The 25,222-nt window shown below is 43.8% G+C and overlaps 1 protein-coding gene across 2 annotated transcripts in view; it reads right to left on the bottom strand.

The window, feature by feature from the left end:
• EPB41L5 (erythrocyte membrane protein band 4.1 like 5) overlaps positions 1–25,222 on the bottom strand; it is a 110,372-nt gene that overhangs the window by 17,639 nt on the left and 67,511 nt on the right. For both annotated transcript variants that reach the window (XM_075933065.2, XM_075933066.2), the window contains exons 17-20: positions 8,979–9,151; positions 7,851–7,948; positions 1,100–1,231; positions 479–537 (exon numbers count right to left, since the gene is read on the bottom strand). In XM_075933065.2, coding sequence (XP_075789180.2) covers positions 479–537; positions 1,100–1,231; positions 7,851–7,948; positions 8,979–9,151 — 462 coding nt within the window. The remainder of the gene's footprint in view (positions 1–478; positions 538–1,099; positions 1,232–7,850; positions 7,949–8,978; positions 9,152–25,222) is intronic.

Below are 25,222 nucleotides of genomic sequence, written 5' to 3'. Positions count from 1 at the left end.
TTACACATACTACCCAATTAAACCTTACAAGATATTAAATTAACAGATGTGGAAACTTATTTCTCTTTTCACAGCTGGACTTAAATGACTTGCCCTAAACCACTAGTAAGGCCAAGTCTATACTAGACCTAGAAGCTCGGCTTAAGGTACGCAACTTTAGCTACATAAATTACATAGCTGGAGTTGACATACCTTGGCTTAAGCTGAGATATATCATCTTCACAGCGGAAGGCTAACGGGAGCCAATGCTCCCCTCAGCTTCCCTTACTCCTTGTGACTGCGAGGGTGCCATCAGTGTTCAATTTAGCGGTCTTTACTAGACCTGCTATATCAAATGCCAGAAGAATGATCTCTGGCATGTAAGTATAGCCGTGGCCTAAGAATTGATATAGGAATATGCCTGCAGCATTGCAGATTCTCGGTCCTATGCTCAGGTCATATAAGCACACTGCTTCTTTCCCCTAGTCCTATGCAGTACCTGGCAGAGGCATCCTGATTATTGGAGTTCTTGTCTGAGACGCTATCCTCCCTTGTGACCTAAAAGAAAATGAATATAAAAATAAGCTTCCAACATTTAATTCCAACTTTGTGTCCCTGATGAGATTCATGGAGAAGCCTGGAGTTTCCGTTCCCAGGGTGTGTGCGTGCCACGTGTCTCTTACTCAAACAAAGCAGTCTGAATTATTTTTTTTCCTCGTGACACCTCAGTGCTAATGGAAAACCGCCCAGCCAGGTCCTCAAAGAAACAAATACTATTTCTTAACACAGCTGTTAGCAATGCAAGCACCGTGCTTATTCAGCTCTTTATCTCTGTTGAAAGGAAAAACTGCGATATTATAGCTCAAGACTGGCACAGTGGTCAGTGTATCTGAAGGGCAGAAAGCAATTCCACTCTGCCACGGTTTGACCACCTAGTTACAGAGTCTTCATAGCTAAAGACTAGACCAGTAAACCAGCCTCTCCAATACAGTGGTGTATCATGAGAGTCAAACTCAAAGCAGAAAGGGTTATGCTTTGAGGCTTTCTGATAGTGATCCTTCTAGCCAGTCCCAAAGGGAACACCAGAGAATGGCAGAATCCTTCTTAGCAAAGTGTGTACCTTGTGTGCTGCCTCTGCCTGTGCCTTCAGGATGTTGCTCTTTATGTCTGCAGGAAGACGACGCTCTGATGTTGCCGCTGGGCTCTCAATTGCGTTATTAAGACACTTATCTGTCAATTTCACCACATCATCCTAGAAATGGAAAACATTCATGAGGAGCATCCGCTCCATGACAAAGCCTGGGCTGGGCTGAGGCAACAAACACTCACAGTACCACAAGGCTTCAGCGGGGAAAAATATCAGAAAAGGCAAATGTTCAAAGCACAGGGAAACAATTTCTGACTTTTTTTAAAACAGTAGTTAAAGGGTTAACTAGCAAGGGTCTGATCCTACACAGCGCGGGGGTTGAGTGTTACAAGAGGTGTACCACAAGGGACTCTGCCCCCTGCCCCTGTAATGAGCCTACCACTGCACCTCCTGACTAATAGCAGCAGTGAGGTGTCAGGAGAGCACTGAGTGAAATTCTTCATTACCACATTGAGGAACATGTTTCAGCCCATGTCTCCTTGGGCACATCCATTTGTTAGCTCCACCTGGCCGTCCTCCACTTGGCGCACATGGGAGTAGGTGCATAATGGGGGTGATAGACTCACCCATTGCTCAGTGCAGATGATTGTGCTGGTGTTGTGTGCAGCGTCAATAGCCTTACTTGTGTTACGTGCAGCTTCTGTCTTGTTGTAAAGCAAAGCCCTTGTGCACACTACTGGACAGTACACAAGGACAGGCAAAACGCTCTTCAGATGAAATGTGCTAACTATTCTAAATCCTATTGTTAGAAAATAATGTGTTTTACTAATAGCATGTTGGCAAAGATCTGCTCGTACCACCCTGTGCACATAATGCTTTGTAGGACTAGAAAAGCTTTTAAAAACAAGGAGCTCAGAATTTACATGAGCAATGCTCAACCTTCCACACTATGACACTCGGTGAATGTAGCCATGTGGCATTGGGGGGGGAAAGGGGGTGTTGAATCCTAGTTATTTAAACAAGAAAGTATCTTTCACCTTAAACCAATTTATCCTAAGTAGGCAGCTCTCACGTGCAACTTCAAGAGCTTCCCCCCTTTAGGCCCAGTAGTATAGGAGAGGCAACAGCCAGACACGTAATGCTACCACACTACTTTTCTCACTAAATGACTTTAGAGTAATGTACTAGTCAGACACACACTAGGATCAGTCAAAAGCTGCAATATCTATTCTACAGGGGTTTGGGATTTTTTGGTTCTATGTTCTTCTTTCCTTAATTGCACAGTGTTAATCAAGTTTTCAATCTGCTAAATTGCTATTTGGTGAGTGACAGATGCTGATCGACCAAGTGGAAACTAAAACGTTACGACCCTTCTCTCAGGGCGCAACACAGCAGGGGAAGTTTCAGAGCCCCACATTCCTCACCATATACTTAATCACTTGAGAAGCAAGACTGATTCTTCTTCAAGCAAATCTTCTCCCCCCTACAGTGTTCAACATATTGCCAAAATCCTGCTGGCCTTAGTCACAGGAGAACTCCCACTGAAGCCAGAGCTGTTGCTGGGCATTGAAAGAGCAGTATTTGGCCCATAGGCTTGTAAGCAGAAAGCATTTTAATACTCTCTGTGCTCATCACCAAAGACAACAAGGAAAAGGATGACCTTTCTAGTAACTGGAATGACAAATGATGAAGATTTTCAGTAAGAGCGGATGGATGTTCAGCACTTATTTAGGTTTCTAAGTATGGACATATAAACCTAACTTTAAACACAGATGTGAAAATATTCACCTATCTCAGCAATATCCAAAGGCAAAGGTTGTGCCAACCTTAAACAGCCACTGCCAATGTAAAATAGGTTGTTTTTAATTGAACCAGTGCTGCCAATAATTATGGCCAACAAATGTTGGGGGTGAAGGGACACAGTCACTGTAAATATATGAAATGCTAATAAAAATACAGTAAAAATCTTTGTTCTCCACCATGCTGAAGGTATGGAAGATGCAGATTAATTAAAAATTGTTTAACTAAGAGTTATACTTTATCAATGGAATACGAATTTTCAAAGAATTAGAATACAATAAAATGAATGAAGTATAAAATACTACACAGATACTCACCAATCCAGTATAATACTGCACTGCAGAGTATCTGGTTTCTCAAGGCACTTACAGGTAAAGTTATCTTAGGACACTACATAGCAGTATGAGCAGCACAGGGCATACACCCAGATCACTACACAAACATTAAAGCTACACTGAACATAATTTAATCTTTCTTTGATGATTCAGAAGGTACTTCAGGATCTTACATTGCCTCAGGGCCATCATTATCACCACCAATTACCAGCGTAGCTTTAGAAGGTGTAGCAAATTGGACTGATTCTAACGACCTAAGACACACCCTGGGAGCTGCTTTATTTAACAAATCCCTGATAGCAGCTTGCTTCCTTGTCTTCTGCCTCTTTTGCATAAAAGAGGAGTGCAGAATGTGCAACTGCATAACCTCCTGGGCAGTCCACTAGTCTTGGTTACTAGATTGAAGATTTGTATTGGGAGGTATCAGAAGTGCAGGTTATTTGAGCTTTCCGGTTGATGAAGTGCCAGATAACACAGCGTTTACTGTATTTAGCAGAAGTTTGTAACTACATGGAATAATTTAACAACAAAAACAAGCTTCTTATTGTACCAAGTAATTAACCCTTCTCATTAATTCCTCTCCATATCATTGAGATCTTTTCTTCCCTTCTTTGTCTTTCCATTTCTCTAATATCTTTCCTTCTGGGAACCCTTCCTCAGTGCTATATGGCAAACAAAGGGGGAGAAAGCTGGAATATTTAGATATTAGCTGCATCTTGACAATTTTCCAGCTCTAGCTAGAGTGTTTTCTGGATACAACTGATGATATTTGACAGGAGAAAGTATATAAAAGAATCACATCCTGTCATTGTTCTGAATCCTCCACTGCTTTGACTTTATTAGAGACTTTATTCTGCTGAAATTCCAACCTCACTCCTGTGAACTATCCTTATAAATTAATCCAACCACACTGGACTTCAGAGTTCATACCTCACTCAAAAGAACAGGAGACATTTCTGACCTCTCAATTAAGGACCAAATTTTCTGACATGCTCTGCATCCAGCAGCTCCACTTCTTTTTAATGGGAGCTGCCTCATTTAAATGCTTAAATCAGAGCTGAGCTCTTTTAAATAGCTGGCCCCAAGTTTATCTGCAAAGCAAACTCATAAGAACATCAGAACGGCCATACTGGGTCAGACCTATTGTCTACCTAGCCAGTATCCTGTCTTCCCACAGTGGCCAATGCCAGGTGCCCCAAAGCAATGAACAGAAGAGGTGGTCATCAAGGGATCCATCCCCTGTTGCCCATTCCCACCTTCTGTCAAACAGAACTGAAACACACAATCCCTGCTAATCCTGCCTAATAGCCATTGCTCCACCCAACCTCCATGAATTTATCTAGGTTTTTTTTAAACCCTTTTTGAACTCACTACATCTTCTCTGCACTGGTTCACATTTAGAAGGTTATTGCTGAAACCAGATTGTTTTTATAAATGAAAGCTTTACTTTCTGCAGAAAACACTGGAAATATTAAAAAAAAATCCAGAGAGACTCTAAATCTGTACTGTAGTATGGAATTTCTACAATTCATTGTTCCATGTAACAATGTTCTATCAGTAACTTGGACTATTAAAACTAAAAATATAGGCATATTGTTTACTTTTCACTATTCTGTGGTTTATTTTTCTTGCAGTTTCCTTAGAATCTAGCCTACCACTTTCACTCTTCTTTATCACCAGTTTCACTTTCTGGTTCTCATACAGTAGCATGTGTGTAGGGAAATATTTAAATAAAAACATATTGTTGCTTTTCTTTTCATGCCAAGAAAACATTTCTATTCAGATTAGCATACATCTCCCTGTGCCAGTTTTATTCTGTGTTTAAGGAAAGGAGAAATGGTGGAGGATAAAAGTAATTGGCACATGACATCTATTAACAATATCTAAATTATATGACAATTAATGTGGGTAGTTGGCAAAGAGATCTAACTCAGGTCTGCAAATATCCAAAGTCTGAAAGTGTATTTAGGAACTAATTGCTCTCCTTTGTTAGGCTCCTGAAATTTGGCCAACGTGCTAGTCAAAAGTTTGGGAATGACAAAATTACATACTTCCATTCAAACAGATTTTGGCAGCGAGCAGCTAGGCAATGCCAGGACCAGCCTAGAAGAATAAAGCCATTCATTTTGGAACTCTCATTCCAAAGAGATTCTGCCCTTTCTAAGGGGATGGATAGATAGGTAGATATTTTCCTACCAAAGAACCAGTTAAAAGTGATGCTGAAAAACAAGCTCTGATCTTTGGAGAAGAAGTTCGAGTTTTTCAGCTAACAGAGCTGATGAACAATTCGCTGGCATTTAATGAAGCTTCTCTGCTCACTGGTACCAGACACAGCTTTGCTTTCACAAGCAGAGAACTACTGACCCATTCTGCTGGCAGTGCAATTTGTCATGCCTCTGACAAGCTCTTGCCACGTACATTCCAGCTCTTGTACAAGGCAAGAGCTGGAATGCAATTTGTATGCTCGTGTACAAATTGTACGTATGCACTTTGTAGCAGATTTTATGTATGGCATGTACACAGGAGTTTTTGAAGCAGCTTTCAGAAACAAGATAAAAAAGGGAGAGGAGGGAAAGCAACTCCCATACTGTTTTTAAGTATTCTTCTTAGATCACTATTTTGAGGATTATTTCATGAGAAACATTTCATCAACAAGCTGTGAATTTCCAAGGGCACGTCTACATAGCAGGGCTAAATCTGAAATAAGCTATACAATTTGAGCTGTCAATCTCTAGTTTTTTGTTTTTACCCATCTCTCTCAAATTACCACACGCTTAGACTCAGCAAAGCTTGAAAAGCTTTACTCAAACAATTCTCTCCTATAGGAAAAATACTGATTCAAATAGCATTTACACACTACATTTTCACAACTCTGTTTTAGAATGTTACCCACAGGTCCTTAGCAAAAGACATCTTAATTTATGAAACTAAACAATCATAGTACAATTCAGCTTTCATTATCTAGACCTCAGCTATGTAAAACTCATGTAAACAGCATTATGATGCCCAATATCTATTACATTTAAAAATCTGTTGATTATCCAGAACTCCCATTATCCAGTTATTCAGTATCCTGTGCGATGTCTGCGCAATCATGTCTGTACTGTACAAGTACCCATTTGTTAGACTAGTTCATTACATGAGTCTCATATTTAGTTTACCCTAGCATAACTGAACACTATGAACAGTGGATTTCACTCTATTCTCTCGATTTTAATTACACAATTGTTTACCTTTTTGTTTAAAGCCAACAGGGAGATGAACAATCAAGATACTCTCAAATAAATTGTGTTCATTTGCCTTTGTTTACTTTTGGCATAACAGGACCCATAGCTACCCACTAATCTTCTTAGAGACTTGGTAATCTTTGTAATGCAGTCACCATACAGAAAGGTACACCAGGCATCCCTGTTATCAGCCCTTAAAAGAGACATGAACACAATATGTAATAGCTATGAACATGCAGAAGCAACAGCGTTCTCTCAAAATAAGGAGGAAACGTGGCAATGGGCTCAGCAGTCACACAAGTCAACCTACTTATGTACTTCTCCAAACCTTTAATAGATCCTGATCCAACTTCACTGAAAGAGACAACTCCAGTGACTTCAATGGGAGATAGAGCAAAAAACCCTTAGCCTGCCTGGGCTAATCCTGTGGTGTAGTAAATGTCATTTTGCTATTGCTTCCTATTTAAAATACAATGAGCATTCTGGGTTTGTAACATGAGGACTGAATTGCTTTTAATCAGATCGCTTTGCAGAAGGAAAAAGTAGCCCACATTCTTGGGCAATCCCAAAGAGCTTGTAAGACTTATATAGGCAAAGGATGAGAAGCCAGACATAGGACACTGCATTCTATGTGACTTGTCTGTTTACAAACACTTTTTATTAGGCTAATGCTTTATAGACCATGGCTCCATGCCATGGCCCTCATGGCACCTTTCCTTGTATTTGCTCAAAGGGCAATACTAACTAACAAAAAAATTCATATGTACAACTCCCTTGTAAGGAAAATGAGCACAGTGAAATCTGCACTAAATCTCCATTCAAAGAACTGATAAACATAAGTTATTTGACGGAAGTAGACTCCTGACAAGATGAAATGAAGTTATTATTCCTCATGTAATAATATTGTTTTGCAGACAGTAACCATGAAGTGCAGTGGGGTAAAATCCTGACCATACCAAAATCAGTAAGCATTTTGCCAGGATATTTAATGAACCTATGTTATAGTGTATTCTTTGTTGTGTATTGGACTGAGAACTCTATTGGAAACAATAGAATAAAAGGTTAAAAAACCCTCTTGCCTTCCTCCCCCAATTCTGTTCTTGTATGAAATTGACTAGTGCACTAGATTGTGCACCATTTGTATACATGGAAGCTGGGTGTCTAGACATGTTTGAAAATCCCATTAGGCACCTACTTTTTTATAAATCTGGCCTTTAGCTAATTTTCCAGCACAAATTATTCACTTAACATACAAAATAACTCCGTAAAACAAAGCATATGCATTTGATTTGCTTCAGTTTCCAACATCATTTATAGACATTTTCAAAAAACCTGCAGGTGAGACATGTAAATCATAAAGAAAAAGGGTTCCCCAAATCATCACAACATGCTCAGTAACTTGCAGGAATGCAACCAGAGTACCTGTTTGTTGATATTGATGTTTATGTTGGAACAGGGCACTGACATTGGGCTGGCTTCCATTTCCAAATGTTTCAGTTTCAACAATGTGTCTTCAAATGCTGAAAAAGGCAGACACAGCCTGAGGTCCTGTTAATGCTGGCATGGCATTATCTAGCATTTCACCTTTACCATGCCTGATTACTAATTAGCAAAAGATCAAACTATCTGGCTGGTATGAAATAAAGCTGCTAGTTCACACTTGAGAAATTTAACTTCCATGAATTAGTGTTGTACGTGCTGAATCCAAAAGGGAGGGAGTCTTGAATGACAATTAAGTTCAATATGAGTGTGGGAAGATAAGTGAATCTCTCTCTCGGGAATTAGTTGGTTTCAAAGTAGCTCCTCAGAAAAGTGTGCATATATACCATTTAGGGGTTCTTGTAAATCCCGTAAAGAACCATTATATTTTCTCTTGGTTCTGCACTCATACACATTTGGCTTGAGAAATAAATTGTTCCCAGCTGAAATAACTATCAAGCCCCGCCTCACTCTGCTGTCCTAAACAGTCACACTAATATTTACATGCAGCCATAGTTATTCATAGCAAAAAGATTACAACAATTTTTTTAAAAAAAATCTGAGTTACTCTCTTTAAAGAGGTAGTCTAACACTGAGCAGCCATCAGGTCAGCAGTTGGGGTGGTGCTGTATCCTAAGCTTGGCATTCTCTGCGCTGTGCAACAGTAAATTCACTCCCCATCAGGCCACAATTACTTTGTTCACAAAACTATAAATACATTGAATATGTGAGGCACTGAGGTAATGGGAGCTATTTAAATACCTAAGGAAGGTGGTGAGAGATAGATACACCACTCAGAATGCCATGATTCTAGTAGTGTCAGCTAAGATCATTGTATTACCAGTATTCTAAGCCCTGATGCAATCAGCACACAGTATGGTTGAAAAATGCAGGCAATGGAAAAACAAAGCAGTAGTATTTGTGCTGTTCCTAAATCCTGAAACATATTTTTCTCCCGTCATCAATATAGTTATACACCATGTTCTATCTACAAGGATACAAAATAATTCCAGTGTCACATACCACTCTCTCTATATGCAATAATGGCAATGATTCAGTACGTTTCCTTACCAGCAGGATCTGTTTTTTCAGCAGCTCTCTCCTGTGTGTCAGCAGGAAGGAAACTAAGAGCCATCTCTTCTGGAACTCCTGTTGTCAAACTAGGAACAGGCAAGCCTGTTGCTTCGTCAATGCAAGACTCCAGCAACTCCTTGCTGTCTAGTAAATCAACAATCAGAGGCATGCTGCAAAAGTAGGAAGGTGGACAGACATAGGTAGAGTCATTTCAGAAAAGTGACAACACATGGCAAGGATTTAAAATAAGCAAACCTCAGGTAAAAATGCAGATCACATCTCATTTCCTGTGGGGTGTGATCATAAGCACAGCATGACCAGACTGGAAGCAAAAAGCATCTTCAAACAATCTCACTGAATTTTTTTCTATGGATAATGCATGCGCACACAGGACATGGGAATGGCTGCATCATGCAACAATTTTATTTCTTATAATAGCCAAAGAGCAAATCCAAATCCTTCCTTGCTATGTGGAATCTGAAATCCCAAACCAAAACCTAGATCCAAGCTTTATAAAGCAGATCTATCCATTGTTTTAAAGGTGGACATGCAACTAACTATTTAAATTTAACTTAGGCCAAATCCTTCAGTACTTTTTAATACAATTTTAAAAACTAAGATAGAATGCATCCCTTTGCAAAAAAACCAAACAAACTCCACAACATTTTCCCCCTTTGTAGTATTATTTACACAGAGCTACAGAGGCGCATGGCACTTTACAGAACAAAGTTGGGTTCTCCCTCCCCAGCAGAACTCACAATCTAAGTTAAGAACTGAACACCACAAGGAAAGGAAGAGAACAGGGTAAGACAAGGTAAAGGTAGCAAGACTACTACTACTCTATGCCCAAAGATCTAAAGGCACTTTGTCAGTCTCAGAGTAGCTCTGTAATGTAGATATTTGTTCTCATTTTGCAGATGGGTTTGGAGATTAGAACCTGATTTTCAAATATGGGCTTGTACAATTGTGTTCAGAATCTGTGTGGAAGCACATCATCTGCTGATAGAAATCAAGTTTGCACTAACATGCCTAGTTAGATGCATGGCGGATGTCTTAAAAGAGTAAATATTTCCCAACTGATACCACAGATCTGAGATGCCTCAGATTCCCTGAGGCTTTGAATTAAAAATAATGGTGGTATCTCAGATTGGATTTTCATGTCAGCTGAAAACTGATGACAGGGCCAAATGAAGTCTGTGCATCACTTTCGATCTTGTGCCAGTTTCATTCACCTTTAAATCTTTTTGTTCTATGCTATTCTTTAATGACATCCCACCCATCCTTGCTCTTCCTGGATTTCTAAGTTCCTTGCACTCTGGTATGTACCATCATGTGTAGAACTCTTTCTGGATCCATCTCTGACACATGGCCAAACAATTGCAGTAATCTTGTTGAATCTTCTAAAACAGTGCCAGCACTTCCTCTTATTTATTTTCTGAAGTCTTGAAACTCTCAGGCCTTGCCTACACTGAAAGATGGTCAATTTTCTAGCATCCAATTTTGTAAAGTCAAAGGTGCACGTCTCCACTGTGCACAAGAATTCGATTTAGTGCATCCCGTCGGGTAGCTACCATTGACTTTGAGAATGATGCACTGTGGGTAGCTATCCCACAGTTCCTACTACCCCTTTGCATTGTGGGTTATGCTCCCAGTGCCCAATGGGACCAAAACGGTGTAGCGGGTCATTCCAGGTATGTCAGCACTCCAAATGCACTCATCTTCCCGCCCCTTCCCCCCCCACTTGAAAGCAATGTCAATCAGCCTTTTTGCACCCTTCTCCCCCATCCCCCCACTAGTCATCTGTGCAGATGCAGGATAAGCATGGAACCCATCATGGAACAGCATAAGTATTATGGCAAGCATATTAACCATGGTGTGCCTTATGATGGAGTATATCCAGAATATCATAGAAGCATAGGGTTGGGAAAGACCTCAGGAGGTCATTGAGTCCAGGGTCCACCAGAATGAGGAAGAACACCCTCTTCTACGTAGCACTCGAGCTAAGTGACTGGCAAATGCCGCCGGTATTCGATCCTCTAGACACAGCGGAACATTGGTTCTGGTGCCATAAGACAAACACAGACAAGTGGGGTAATATAGTTATGCGGCTATGGGACAACAAGCAGTAGATGCAAAACTTTCATATGTATAAGGCCACTTTCATGGAAGTTTGTGAATTGCTTTCTACTCTCCCCCCACCCTGAAGCACAGGAATGCCAGAATGAAATCTGCTCTGACAGTTAAGAAGCGAATGGCTAAAGCCCTGTGGAAGCTTGTAACACCAGACAGTTGGGAATCAATTTGAAGTGGGGAAATTTACACTGGGGGCGACTGTGATCCAAATAGCCAAGGCAATCAATATCCTTCTGCTACAGAGGGTAGTGACTCTGGGCAACATGCAGGACATAGTGGAGGGTTTTGCTGTATTGGGGTTCTCTAACTGTGGTGGGGTGACAGATGAAACATCTCCCCATCTTAAGTACATAAACCACAAGAGGTACTTCGCAGTGGTGCTACAGGATCACAAAGGGCCATTTCACCATCATCAGCATGGGATGGTCGAGAAATGTACATTGCTCACACACATCGTTAGGCACGCCTGACTTCAAAAAGCTGCAAGCTGGAACTTTTTTTGCAGAGCCAAAAATTAATATTGGAGGTGTTGAAATGCCAATAGCACTCCTTGGAGACCCAGCCTACCTCTTGCTTCGGTGGCTTACGAAGCCGTACACAGAAAGCCTGGACCACAGTAAGGAGCAGTTCAACTACAGGTTGTGCAAGTGCAGAATGGCGGTAGACTGTGCTTTGGGGCATTTAAAGGGAAGGTTTCACTGTCTATTAACTAGGTTAAGACCTCAGCAGAAGCAACATTCCCATGTTGTGGCAGCCTGCTGTTCCATAATATCTGAGAGAGTAAAGGGGCAAGTTTTATGGCAGGAGGGGAGAAGGGGCCAAGGCACAGTGCCTAGCCAGTAATTATGAGCAGCCAGACACCAGGGCAATAAGAATACAGAGAGGGGCACTGCAAATCAGAGAGGCTTTAAAAAACTGCTTTAATGAATGGCCAGACTGTGCTATGAGTCATGCATGAGATGCCCCTGAATGAAGTGTGCTTGCCTGTAAACCCCCACCCCTCCCCAACACAAACAATAAAGAGACACTTCAAAAATCATGCTTTTTTATTTAGGGAACACAGTAGGGACAGAAAAGGAGTTCAGGGTGGGAGCTATGGAGAGGGTGACCATGGGTGTGAGGACAACAGCCTTTAGTTCTGGAGCTGAGTGTGAGGTTGCGTTTGCTCTCCCCCCATCCCCACATTCTAGGGCCCCTGGGAGAGGAGGCGATGGAACTCGGTGAGGAGGGAATGCTGGTCCGCAAGGGCTGAAGGGGGTGCCTGTGCATGTAGCTGTCCTGGAAGGCCACCATGTGGCTCATCATGTCCACCATGGCTGTCAACACACTCTCCGGGTTCCTCACTTCAAGTTCCCAGCATGCTCTCCTGTCCTCATGCTCTGCCTGCATCTCCTACAGCAGTGTATTTCTCCACTCAATCGCTCCCTGTCTAAGTGGGCAGACTGCATTTGCTCCTTGAACATGTCATCCCGAGTATGTTTTCCCCTTCAGTTTTGTGCTAGCTGGACAGCTGGTAGAGACGGGATCGTGCAGCTTGCTCACTGCTGCACTTGCTGTAAGAACAAAAAATTAAAGGGCAGACTTTACAGGAGATACGTTGTCGTTGTCGAGTGTAAAACCTAATCTCTTAGGATAAAAGGAAGGTCTGTCTAAAGACTATGTACAATGTGTTCTGTATAAGGCCACACTTACGTTTTTAAGTGTCCACTATGCAGCTGGTACACACATGGATCTTAGAGGAACAGCTAGACTTGGTTTGGAGGCAGGCATGGCAAGGGAGAGGTCAGGGCTTGAGCCAGCCAGGGGAGAGGGAGTCTGACCATGGTGGCCAGGCAAGTCAGGGGCTCACATGGTGACCGAGTGTTCAGTGCCCTGTTTGCAGGGAGAGTGCAACTTTACCTTCCCACAGGAGCATATGGGAGGAAGGAAGGAAAGGTATGGGCATGTTGGCAGGGCATCTTAAGCTGCAATGCCGCCAGACCACTTACTGCTGGCTTGGCATGAAAAGGTGCCCTACTCAGAGGTGATGTATGGGAGGGGGTGCATGTAGAGCTACATACACCCCCCCGAGGTACAACCCCTTCAGTGCGAAACAGGCTGGCCAGCGGCCAGAGGGGGGTTTAGCAGCAGCAGGCGTCTGTTCCTCCCTTCCCCCCTTTGCACCAGCAGTGAGTAAGGCACAGGCCAGGCAGCTCCCAGCCACACTGCACAAGGGGAGGGCGTGACCACCCCAGCACTCCCTGGAAGCAGAAGCTATGCCACTTCTGCTTCTGGGGAGTGTCAAAGCAGTCCTGGTGCTTCCTCGAAGAGGTGCCTTGTGAGCTGTAGCTGCCCTGCCTTGCTTTCCCCACTGCCACCCCTGAACGTGGGGCGGCACCATCCCCCGGATGGGGCCTGGGAGAAAGGGGATTGGCCCAGCCCTTCTGTGGATGGAGGGCTTCTGTGTCCCCCCCCATTCTCATCACTAGTCGCCACTGCCTATTCTGGAGGACAGAATAAGGCAGGCCACACCAGAATCCCTGGGAGAAGGATTAAAGAGTTCCTCTATGAGAGCTTTATGGAGCTATGCAGGGAGGATTACCACTGCATCCAGACACATTAACAAGCTGTTCCAGGGAGCCCTTGCTGTGTAGGCACAGTGGCTGCAACAGATCACACGTAATTGCCTTAACCCACTTATAGCATGGTAAAAAAAATGTGAACTTACCAGAAGTGCCCTCCCCGACATCAGGGACAGGTTGTGAGAAGTCCTGGGAGGAAGGGATTGTCTCCAAAGTTATAAAAAAGTGCCTGGCCGTCAGTGAGATTGGTTGCCCTGCTTGCCTGACCTTTCTCCTCCTCCTCAACTCTGCTGCCTGAGGCGTGTCTTGGAAGGAATCCACGGACTGGCTAGGGAAGGCGGCCCGGTCCCTCTCTAGGATTGCATGCAGCTGCTCACAAAAATGACATGTTTGCGGTGTTGATCCATGCAGTCTGTTTGCCTCAGTCTTCTGGTAGGACTGCCTCAGGTCCTTCACTTTCACGTGGCATTGCTGGGCGCCCATGGCATATCCTCTCTTCCATGCCCTTTGCGATTTTGGCATAGATATTGGAATTTCTCTTGCTAATTCAGAGCCCGCAAGGACAAATCCTCTTCCCTCACAGGACTGATCTGAGTCTGCTTGTCACACTGGCCACACAGAAGTGAAATTCAAATTTTCACAGGGCTTTTCCTATGCACTTGGAGAGCTTCAGAGTTGAAAGTGCTGGCCAGAGCGGTTACTGCAGGACACTTCTTGGAGGCCAAAAACATGCACTTTCCCAGCTTTGTGCCATGCAAGGTCAAGTTTAGCATTAGTCCTCATGAAAAGCAAGAGTTCAAAATCCACCTTAAGTGTCCTTAAAAGTTAATGGAACGGACTTGGTGGTATTGACTCATTGTTTAGAAAACTGACCTAATGCAGCTAAGTTCCACCTAAATAACCAGTGTAGACAAGGTCTTAGTATCCCCTCAGCCAGTTCATTTCTGCAGTCAAAATGTTTCACTGCCTTTCCTTATACTCCAGCATTGTCATACTGTAGTACTGGCATGACAGCTGCCTCATAGACACTGATTTTTATCAAAATGTCTTTAAGCCTCCCAGAGTTTGCTGAACCTTCCAAATGGAATAGCAGCTAGTCTGCCACACTGTTGTGTAGGGCGACCATATTTCCCTATGTTGAATACGGGACACCTGGTAACATCACTCATACTCAAGGGAATTCACGGCAATCACAACTCTGAGGTACCAAGGTTCAAAACAACATGAAGGTGACTGAGGGCTTAACCCCTTCCTGCCCGCACTTTAGCAGAGAACAAGAGGTGGCTGGGTTATGTCAGTGGCCAGCAGCAGCTTGGAGACAACCCTAAGAAGAAATAGTGTATAGCTGGAGTCTTTACCTACCTTCTTAAAGCTTGCAGAGGAAGAACTGAAACACACACTCCTGAATACCTCTCACATGGGAGTGGGAATGACTAACCTTCCCCACCCAGTGGTTTCCACCCTTCATGCCTGCTTAGGCCCCCGGGACAGATCCACCTCTCCTAGTACTTGGTGCTGTGTCTTCTTTAGGCAACGTATGGGGAGCATGCAGGGTCACAGACAGCCCCTCCATAGATTTCTGTTAGTGTTCACACCAGAGCATGGCCTTTCAACACTACAGGAGGGAAGGGATGAAGCTTCCAGCTGTGGGGAGGTGGAAGTGGAAGTAGGGATGACGACCGGGCCTTTGTATTTGAGAAGTCATCTCTTTCTTCTTGCCCTCCCCCCAGCCTCACTCCCTTCTGGCTGGAAGCAATATGTCCCTGCCTGCCTGCACAGAGTTGAAAGGCAGCTATAACATCTGCAAGTTGCTGCTGGCCACTGACATAACCTGGCCACCTCCTGTTCCCTAGCTGAAGCGTGGGCAGGAAGGGGATTTAGAGCCATATATTTAGATCCATGCAATTCTTACTGACTTCAGTGGTAGCTGCACTTGCAGACTACGGATAGTGCAGTTCATAAGAACATGAATCCAAAAGAATCATTCACATAACAGAAACTCATTTTCAGGCAGTTGACAGTCTCCCTTTAAGACTGAAATAAACTGGTTGGCTCTAGAAGAGAGACTGATTAAGATGACCATCCATCTTACTGGAGAAAGTCATTTAGTTCAGGAATAAAATGGGGATTTAAAATATGTGACGGCAATTTTAATTACAAAAAGCAAATGCAGATTTTATTTATTACACATGAGGTTATCTAGTTCGTTAAGATGCATAAACTTAAATAAGACACCTAAATGAGGAACAAAACACTAAACAATAATTCCACCTTTTAGTACATGGGAAGTCTTCATCAACACACTGAAAAAAAAATCAGAGAAGCTATTGCAGGATTTAAAAAACTCCCCAATTTAAGATTTTGCCAGTGTTAGGACTTTACTACTGAGGGAATTCTGTACCACTGTCTAGAGCATAGAATTACCATGGCCCCCAGATTTCTTTGCTTCTCTGCAGCACAGTTCTGTGGGGAAGCAAAAGAAAGCCACAAGAGTACTCACTCACCTTTCACCAACAGCTCCGAGCAGACAAGAGAGACATAAATTGGAGGAAGGGGGGTGTTGGACGTGAACGGGAAGGTGTCAATCACTGCCAGGTGGGACTGTGTAGCACTTTAAAGACTAACAAGATGGTTTATTAGGTGATGAGCTTTCGTGTGCCAGAGCCACTTCCTCAGATCAAATTGTGGAAGAATAATAAACCTAATAAGCCATCCTGTTAGTCTTTAAAGTGCTACCCAGTCCTGTTTTTTGTTTCAGCTAGACTAGACTAACACAGCTACATTTCTATTACTATGCCAGATGGGGACATGGCTCAGCAGACAAGCAAGCAAATAAGAGAGACTGTCCTTCAGTCTCACCATTGCTGCATGCCTGGCCTGGGGACATGGGCTTCAGGGTGTTTGGAAGGCAGGAGGCAGGATCTGTCCCCCACAGACAGAGCAGCCTGCCTGTTTAGCTATTCTCGCTGTTGTGAGTGTTCCCCATTCTTAATGCATTCCCCCCAGGAGCAGAAAGCAGGTATAAAGTTTTAAGGCCCCTTAACATTGCCAGAATGCTGTACAGAAGCCTTATTGTAAGTGCCGGTGAGACTTATGGTGCTTTAGTGGTTAGAAATGGATTTTTGGACTGAAAAAATGTTCCTATCAAAACATGCTCCATGAACTGTTTACTATTCACCTTCTGTGAGTGAGTCCCCAGCCCCCACTTGCTCTTCACTTGCATCTCATGTAATACTGAGCATATGGCTGCATCTATTTGTTGATTACAAGTAGAAATAAAAAGTCAAACATTTAGCTACACTAATAAACAAAGGTGGGGGGCTGGTGATTTCATCCAATGCTCCTGACTAACCTTCTCCATCCATTGTATTGTAATAAATAACCCAAATAACAAACTTACATGACTGCATTATGTTATTCTGACAAAATATGCAGAATTAAAAAACACCGTGCACAGAATTAACTTTTGGTCCAGAATCCCTGCTGGAGTATTGGCTGTAGTGTTTCATGCTCCTCTTTGACCACTAAATGTATTGTGTTTAATGTAATTGTATTGTAATGAATGCTGTCATGATTATGAGGGTTAGCCAGCAGCCTGGGGATTAAGGGGTTAACTACATCTAGCCAGGTGGAGTGACCAGTAGGAATGTAGGTGGGACTTTCAAACTGGGACAAAGGAATTTGGTTTTTTTCCTTTCTCCCTTTTGTCTCTCTGGGTGTGTTCTCTACAGCTACAGAGAGGGACAAGCATGTCTCTCTCTCTCTCTCTCCAAGACACCATTCTTCATTTTCTGTAAGTAGGGTAAAGTTTAGGTAGTTTCGTTAGGCTTTATTGTTTTAAGGGTTGGGTATGGGATCTGATGTCTGGCACTGCTTAAAAGATGTTTTGGGTTTTCTTTGTAACTAAGTTCTAGGCCCATTGACTTTCTCCATGAGTATATTTTGTTACCTTCCCATCTAGTCATTATGCCTGCAACAGGAATATTGTTGTAATAATAAAAGTCTTCTCTTTTCTTTTTATTAACCTGGCATTGGTTACTTGTGTGCCCTGATTTTTATAATAGGAGTGAGCTTTCCCAAATTATCTTTCCCCTGATTTCTTTATCAATATTTGGGTGGTGGCAGCGGAAGTTTTATTCCCAAAATCTAGGTTTTTTTAAGATTTTGGGGGAAGTTTTATACCAAAGCCTAGTAGATAAGGCTTTGGGGTACACTTGCTGGCCCCCACATCTGCATTTATCATGCCAGAGTGGGGAAGGAGCCATGACATATGCCACTAAATACAAAGTGTGTAATGTAACTAAATTAAAGAGAACTGTGGCTTTTGAAATTTCCTGATTCTGAGTGGGGCCAAGAACCAGCCAATCATGAGACCTAACTGGGAAGGATTCAGATACCTATGAAGCAAGGGTGGGCAATCATTTTCGCAGGGGGGGGGGGCGACAATGAATTTTGATAGATGGTCACGGGCCGGCTCAACCCCTGGGAGGGGCGGGGCCTGGTGTGGAAGGGCCTCTTTTCAAGAGTTATCTGGGGCCAGAGGTTTTGAATTAAAACCAAAGGGCTCATAGCTTCTGGCCCTGCAGCTGCTTTGGGCTCCCAGTAGCTGTGCTATCCCAGCCGGGATCGGAGTCACAAGCCCTGCTGCCAGGCAATGCATGAGCCATTTAAATTGCTGCCTGAGCCACCTCCTTGAAATACGGTGGCAGAGACAACCTTTGTATATATAAAGGATATAAACAGGAAGTGACCAGATGCAATCTGTGGGCAGGGTCCGGCCGCAGGGCTGCATCTTGCCTAGCCCTGCTATAAAAGACAAAGAGCTCAACTGAGAGGAACAACAGGAGATTCCAGCAGTAGTCTCTTGAAGCAGGGGGACTGAAGGGAGGTCCTCCTTTTAGCACGGATGGGGAAAGCCCGTGGAGCAGCAGCCTAGTGTCGGCAAAGCAACTGCTTTTGGTTTTGGAGTTTTTCATTTAGGAATAGGACTATGCCCAAAAGGGGACTAGAGCATGGCAGTGAATCCCTCCTGGGATGCTCAGGAGATACAACCTGAAGGAATAAACTGAGGCCACAACTAGCCAGAAGCCAGACCAGGTAGGTAGCCCTGTTACACACTGCAAAACAGCAGCATTAGTGCCACGCACCTCAACTCCCACATTCTGAAGCCAGGCTTATACCAGAGCAGAGTGACTGGGAACTGACAGAGCTCTTGTAGTTGAGGTGGAGAAAGACAGATGGATTTAGATGCATCACATAAGCCAGGGACCCAGGCCCACATTAGGGGCACATAGACCAGGCTAGGGTGCTGGGCCCAGGAGCCCATGTCTGTCTTTTCCACCCAGCTTCAAATCCTAATGATGTGATAGATGAGGGTTTTTACAATTAGGGTTGCCAGATGGTTTAACAATGAATACCGAACACCGCCCCCCCCCCTCCAAAAAAACCCACCAGTACAAAATTCTGTTGAGGGAAAAAAAAGGGGGGAGACCAAAGTTGTTGAGCAAAAATGTGGCCCCGGTAAGAAATACTTTTGCAGCTTTTTGGCCCTAACAGGATTTTCGCCTCCTGGCTGGGGGAAAAAAAAAATCAGAAAATACCAGACACCTGGCAAACATACATACAATAGCGCACAACAGAAGGGGGTTTGATTTTTAACCCATTTCCTTTGAAATAATTAGAAACAACATGCAAAAATGTTAAAAAGAACAGTAAGATACAGTCAAGGACTTGAAAATTAGGAATTGACAGATTTGCAGTGGCTTGTGTAACCCTAATTCAGCCCTCATGTGTCCTATGTATTTAAAGAGGTGCTGTGGAAAAATTACATCAATGTACAGTCATAATGCATATGCACAAGTGAGCCAAATTAAGACTGAAATGACAACCTCAATTCTGACATTTCTTAGCTTCTGTGTGCTTGACTTTGCAACTTAATGGTATTTCAATGAAATTTTAATATGAGCCAGGGAACTGAAAATAAAATACTTTTAACTCACTGGTTCAAATTCAGCCATGCTGATACAGGTTAAACCTCTCTAGTCCGGCAACATCTGAGTTAGCCAGATGTTCACTTATCATGGGCATGGCCAAGTTTCCTATGGTCAAGGGAGTTACTCACTTATGCAGTAATGACTGTTCTTCGAGATTTGTCCCCCTATGGGTGCCACTGTTGGTAACAGGTCCCACAGAACCGCAAATCAGAGCCAAACAAAGCAGTTTCCCCTATTAGGTCTATTGCAAAGAGCATAGCATTTGACTATGCAGGTCGATATCCACTTAGAAATATGCTGGGTTGAAATTGGTGTACCTTTGGAGTGTTCTACAATAGAGATAAAAAGGAGCTAAGAATTGTGGAAGGCTCACATTCTCTCTAAGAAAGCCAGTGCTCATCGAATGTCCAAAGTGCGCAGCATCGTGTCCCGGGGAGGAGGGAGGGACACATGGGGCTTCGGGTAGAAAGTAGATAGCACAATGAGTTCATTAACATGAAATGAAGTACAAGTTTTTTGCAGAAAGGAAGGGTGCAGTCTCAACATAACTTTGTCCTTTGTAAAAACCATATAAGAGGGATGTGCCACGAGGGCCTCAAGCTCATGGACTCTCTTTATGGAGATGATGGCTATTAAGAAGGAGACCTTCATAAAAAGGAAGGGGAGTGAAACAATGGCCATAGGCTCAAAGGGAGGACTGGTCAAGCAGTCTAGAACGAGGTAGGTATGCTAGGAGTGTCACCTGGTCACAACTGCACCAATTCCACAGACAACTTCCACACACAGGGATGAAAATGTGCACCTCCTCATCTGTTTATGTAGAACTTTGATGGACAATATTTCAACAAGATCCTGACACTGTGGTTGATAATTTTGGAAGCAAAGTGTGCACAAGTGTTACTCACTGCTCTGAGCTCCAGGAGTATGATGTCCAGGGAGCACCTGCCTTGAGCCACATGATCGCGCAGTTGGGTGCCCCAACCCAGTAGAGACGTGACCATTGTGATCTGCACTGCAGGCTGGGGCTAACAAAAGGTGACCCTGTGAGAATATTGTTGGCGGACGTCCACCATGGTAGAGAGAGAACATCTGGAGGTACAGTGACTTTCTTGTGTAGTGCGTGACACAATGAAATGTAAACAGACGCCATCCAATGCTGTGGGGACCGGAAATGTAGTTGGGCATGTCGGACCATGCAGGTAGTTGCAGCCATATGGCCCATCAATTGAAGGCAGGTGACTATCATATTGGAAGAGCTCATGGACAGAATGTCTATGAGATCTTGAGTGGCTTTGAAGTGCTGCTGAGGTAAATATGCCCGAGCTGAAACCAAGTCTAGCTGAGCACCAATAAACTCTACATCCTGCGCTGGTTGTAGGGTAGATTTTTGCTCGTTGATAAGAAGGCCGAGATGACCGAATATATTCTTGGTCTTGCATATCATGGAGGTGGTTTCCTTCACGACTGTCCTTTTACAAGGCAATCAAAGTATGGAAAGATGATTATGTGTTGTTGACATAAATATGCTGTTGCTACAGTGAGAACCGTTCAAAATACTTGAGGGGCAGAGGAAAGGCCAAAAGGTAGGACTTTGTACGGATAATGATCAGCTCCCAGTGTAAAGCAGAGGTAATGCCTGTGTGCTGGGTGTATGGTGATGTGGAAATACACACCTTGTAGGTTGAGGGCTGTGAACCAGTCTTCCTGGTACAATGCTGGAATGATTGTTGTTAACGTGACCACCTTGAAGTGCAGTTTGCAGAGAAATTTTTTCAGTTTGTGGAGATAGAGGACTGGTCTCCAACCCCCCATTCTTTTCTCAGTGAGAAAGTACTTTGAATAAAACCCTCTTCTCTGGAATTGTTTGGGTACCCTCTCTATGGCTCCCAAGAGCAGGCGTCGATTGATCTCCTGTCTTGGTAGGCTCTCATGGGAGGGTTTAGGGTAGGGGGAAGGGAAATAAAGGATGACTTATCCAGTATGGCTCATCTCCAATATCCAGCAGTCCAATGTTATGGACTCCCAGTGTTGTAAAAAGGTGGGTAAAAAAAAAAAAAGGCATGCTTTTGAAGGCACTGAATCATGAAGGAGGTCATGCAGACCCTCAACCACAGCCTCAAACCTGCTGTTTTGAGGTCTGAGTAGCAGAGGAACAGCCCTGGTTAGAGCATCTCCACTGTGGTCACTGTCTAGATGGTAAGATCTTTGTGGTGGGCAGCTGCACTGCCTATCCCTGTTAGGACTGTATGGAGCGTACCACTTGCGGCGATAAGGCAGGGTATACATGCCAAGGATACGACGGGTGGTTTGTGAGTCTTTGCTGTTGTGTAGCACCTCATCAGTTTTGGCCGCAAACAGTTTATCAAATGGGAGATCTACTTTGGACTGATGTTCTCAGGGAACCCCAGAAGCCTACAGCCAGGATGCTTTGCGCATGACAATGGCAGTAGTCGTATCTCTGGCAGCAGTGTCTGCAATGTCTAGCAATGTCTGCAGGATTATGCAGGCTACATTGTGGCCCTCATGGACTATGGCCTTTAGGACATGGGTTTTTTTGAGTCGGAAGGTGTTCCATGAGCTCCCTCAATTTTGAGTAATTATCAAAATCATGATTTGCAAAAAGGGCGAATAATTATCAATTCTGAGTTGTAATGTGAAGAAAGAGTATATTTTTCTTCCCGAAAAGGTCCAGCTTCTTGTGGTCCTTATCATGATTTCCAGCTCTATATTGTGGCAGCTTAGAACTGTGCTGTGCTGATTCCATCAAGGGATGCGTGAATAAGAAATCCATGTCCTTGGCAGGAATAAAGCATTTCCTGTCAGCTCTTTTGCAAAGCAGGTTGAATGCACGCAGGAGTTTGTCACAGTTCATCTGATGTCTCCATGATTGTTGGGTCAATGGGCAGAGCAATTTCCCCATGCGTCCTGGGTTGTAAGTTGTTGAGCAACTGGTGCTGTTTTTCCTGCACCTCTTGAAAAAGAATCCACCGGATTGCTGCCACTCTTTTGAACAGCTCCTGGAATTGTTTAAGGTTGTTGGTCAGGCACATGTCAGAGGGCATGACTGCTCATCAGGCGATGAAGAATATCTGTTGGGGGTGTGTCTGGAGCATGAGGGTCCAGATCCCTGTCATGGAACTGTGCCCCCCTCCTCCTCCGAATCGTCGGGTGGAGGGAGGGCATGAGTGGGGATGGGCATTTTTTAGCCAGAATTTAAGCTGTAGTATATCTGTGCCTATACGGGCCCCAGTGTTCCCAGGGCAGCCACTGGGGTGGGTAATGTGGGGGAGGACATGATCAGTGTGGGTACCAGACAGGATGACTAGGTTTGTTCTGGTAGTAATATGACCGAAAGCCCATGGAAGAGTGCTGCAATATGAACATACTCCTGCAGTCATCATTGGTCAGGACACTGTGCTGAGACCTGGAGAGGTGTGGGTTGAAGATGGTGGTAAGGATGGGTTCCTGGAGATTGGATGCAAGTGGTAGTGCCTGCCGTGTCTTCCCGGTGCCACCCGTACCAGGTGATGGGGTCGGTGCCGTGGGGGCTAAAGGTGGCGGCATGGGGCTCGGCACCAAGCTTGTTGGTGCTGGTCAAGTTGACTTTGGCGATGCGTATTTAGCGGGCGGTGCCAAGTCTCAACAGTGCTGGAGCTGAAGATTGTGGGGGCTCTTTATGGCACCGAAGAGGCACTGATTGGTGGCGGGGGCGGTACCAGTGGTGTGGAACCACAGCAGAATTTCTTGATGCCATGGTACCGGATGTACTCAGTTTATCACCCCTCCTGCTGACTCTTGGGAAAGAGGAAGGAAGGAGAGAGCATGCTGAGGAAGCTCTCTTTTTAGAAGCCTTTCTAGGCAGCGGTGAGGCGGTTCTTTTCTCGGCCAAGCCCTCTTGTGACTGGTAGGGATGTTGTTCCTCCAAAGGCTGCATGGCTCTTTTGAGTAAAATCATTCTGAGATGGAGCTCTTGCCGTCAAGCTGCAGCAGTGTTTGCATTTTTGCGGGATATGGACTTCTCCCACAAGAGCGGGTGGGTGGGTAGGGGTATGTGTGTGTGTCTAAGACTGAGCGATGATCTACCAGAGACTGCAGCTTGTTTTCTTTTTCTCCTTTTTTCAAGCTCTATTAGGGCAAAAGAGCTTGGGCTACCCCTGGGGAAGGAATTCAAGTGTTCCTTTCTGGGTTTTTTTAGGGTTTAAATCACTTAATTTGTTTCTCTCAGAGCCAGTTTATCTGTGACTCTGGGAAGTTTTTGTAAACAGGGCTTATTGAGGCAAAGTATTTAAGGTCTCTTGTGGGCTCCCATCTTCTGCACTCCGAGTGCCAGAGTGGGAAACAGCCCTGACACCATCATCTAAAAGATTGTTGATGGCCAATGGTCTTCAGTTCTAAGTCTACTAGCTCGGGGCCTCAATCTTCTGTCACTTACCCTCATGAAAATCAGACACAAATCCACTGAATTATGCCAATATAAATATGGTGACAGAGGAGCATTAGGTTCTTAAGAAGCAAGTGAGATTCAAACCCAGCTAGCATTAACATGTAATATATACAATGCTAAGAATAAATTAATTTCCAGGCTAGTCCATTCCAGGACAACATCAATCAGAGTTGATTTTTCACATTTGAATGAGTAGGGTTTATATAATGAATATGAAAACCAAACTTTCATAATTCAACTGTAGCACAATAGTCACCTAACATGCATTACACCACAACCCGCTAGATGAGGTAGCTAATTTCTTCATTCCACCAAGTGCTCCCTGTCATCTGGATTTCAGTCAGTATCTGCAGTAACCTGAACCAGCATTCATGTTGGAGCTAAGCATAGGCTCTTGGACAGCATATGGAATAAGTATTTGTCATTATGACAAAGCTCCAACAATACCTTTTAAAAAAGAGGGATGTTTTGTCATTCCATTACACACGCATACAAACACACTCCATCTCTAGTGAGTTCTTTCCCTCTTACTCATAGTATATCTAGCTGGCAAACAAAAGTTCTGTACCTGCTTGGAACTTTCATCTAAGTTCTTCTAGTACTCCTGAAATGCAGAAACTAACACAGAACAGTAGTTTTGCTTTAGTAAGAAAGCCTTTGTCTAAACCTACCATCCACTACCACAAAGCAATTATGCAAATAAACCTAAAAGGAGTCTGAGTACTCTAGTCATCTCCTCTCACCTTATGGAAAATGTATACACGGCAATCATATTTTAGTACTGTGGGGGAGCCTGGACTACCCTGCCTTGGTAATAAATGGTGACTCTGCCTTATCCAAAGTGTGGATTTCTGGCCTGTTTCAAGTCCAGTGCACTAAAGCGCGCAGGCAGGGCCAGAGTGTCAGGAACTGTTTTGCATAACAGTGCAGATGAAGCCTGGTACGCGAGACCACGTCAAGAACACAGGACAAGTGGCTTGTGCTGGTATTTGTTTCTGATAAGCAAAAAGTACAGATGCAGCCATAAAACTGTCAACTACACCCTGCTGCTCAGGATGTTGCTGCTAATTATGTACCCCAAATAGGGATACTAGGCATTTTACATAACCT

Source organism: Pelodiscus sinensis, chromosome 7 (assembly GCF_052426305.1).
Source record: "Pelodiscus sinensis isolate ZL-2025 chromosome 7, ASM5242630v1, whole genome shotgun sequence".
In the NCBI taxonomy this organism is placed as follows: Eukaryota; Metazoa; Chordata; order Testudines; family Trionychidae; genus Pelodiscus; species Pelodiscus sinensis.
Note: the sequence above shows the minus strand (reverse complement) of the source record. Positions and strands in the feature narration are given on the sequence as shown.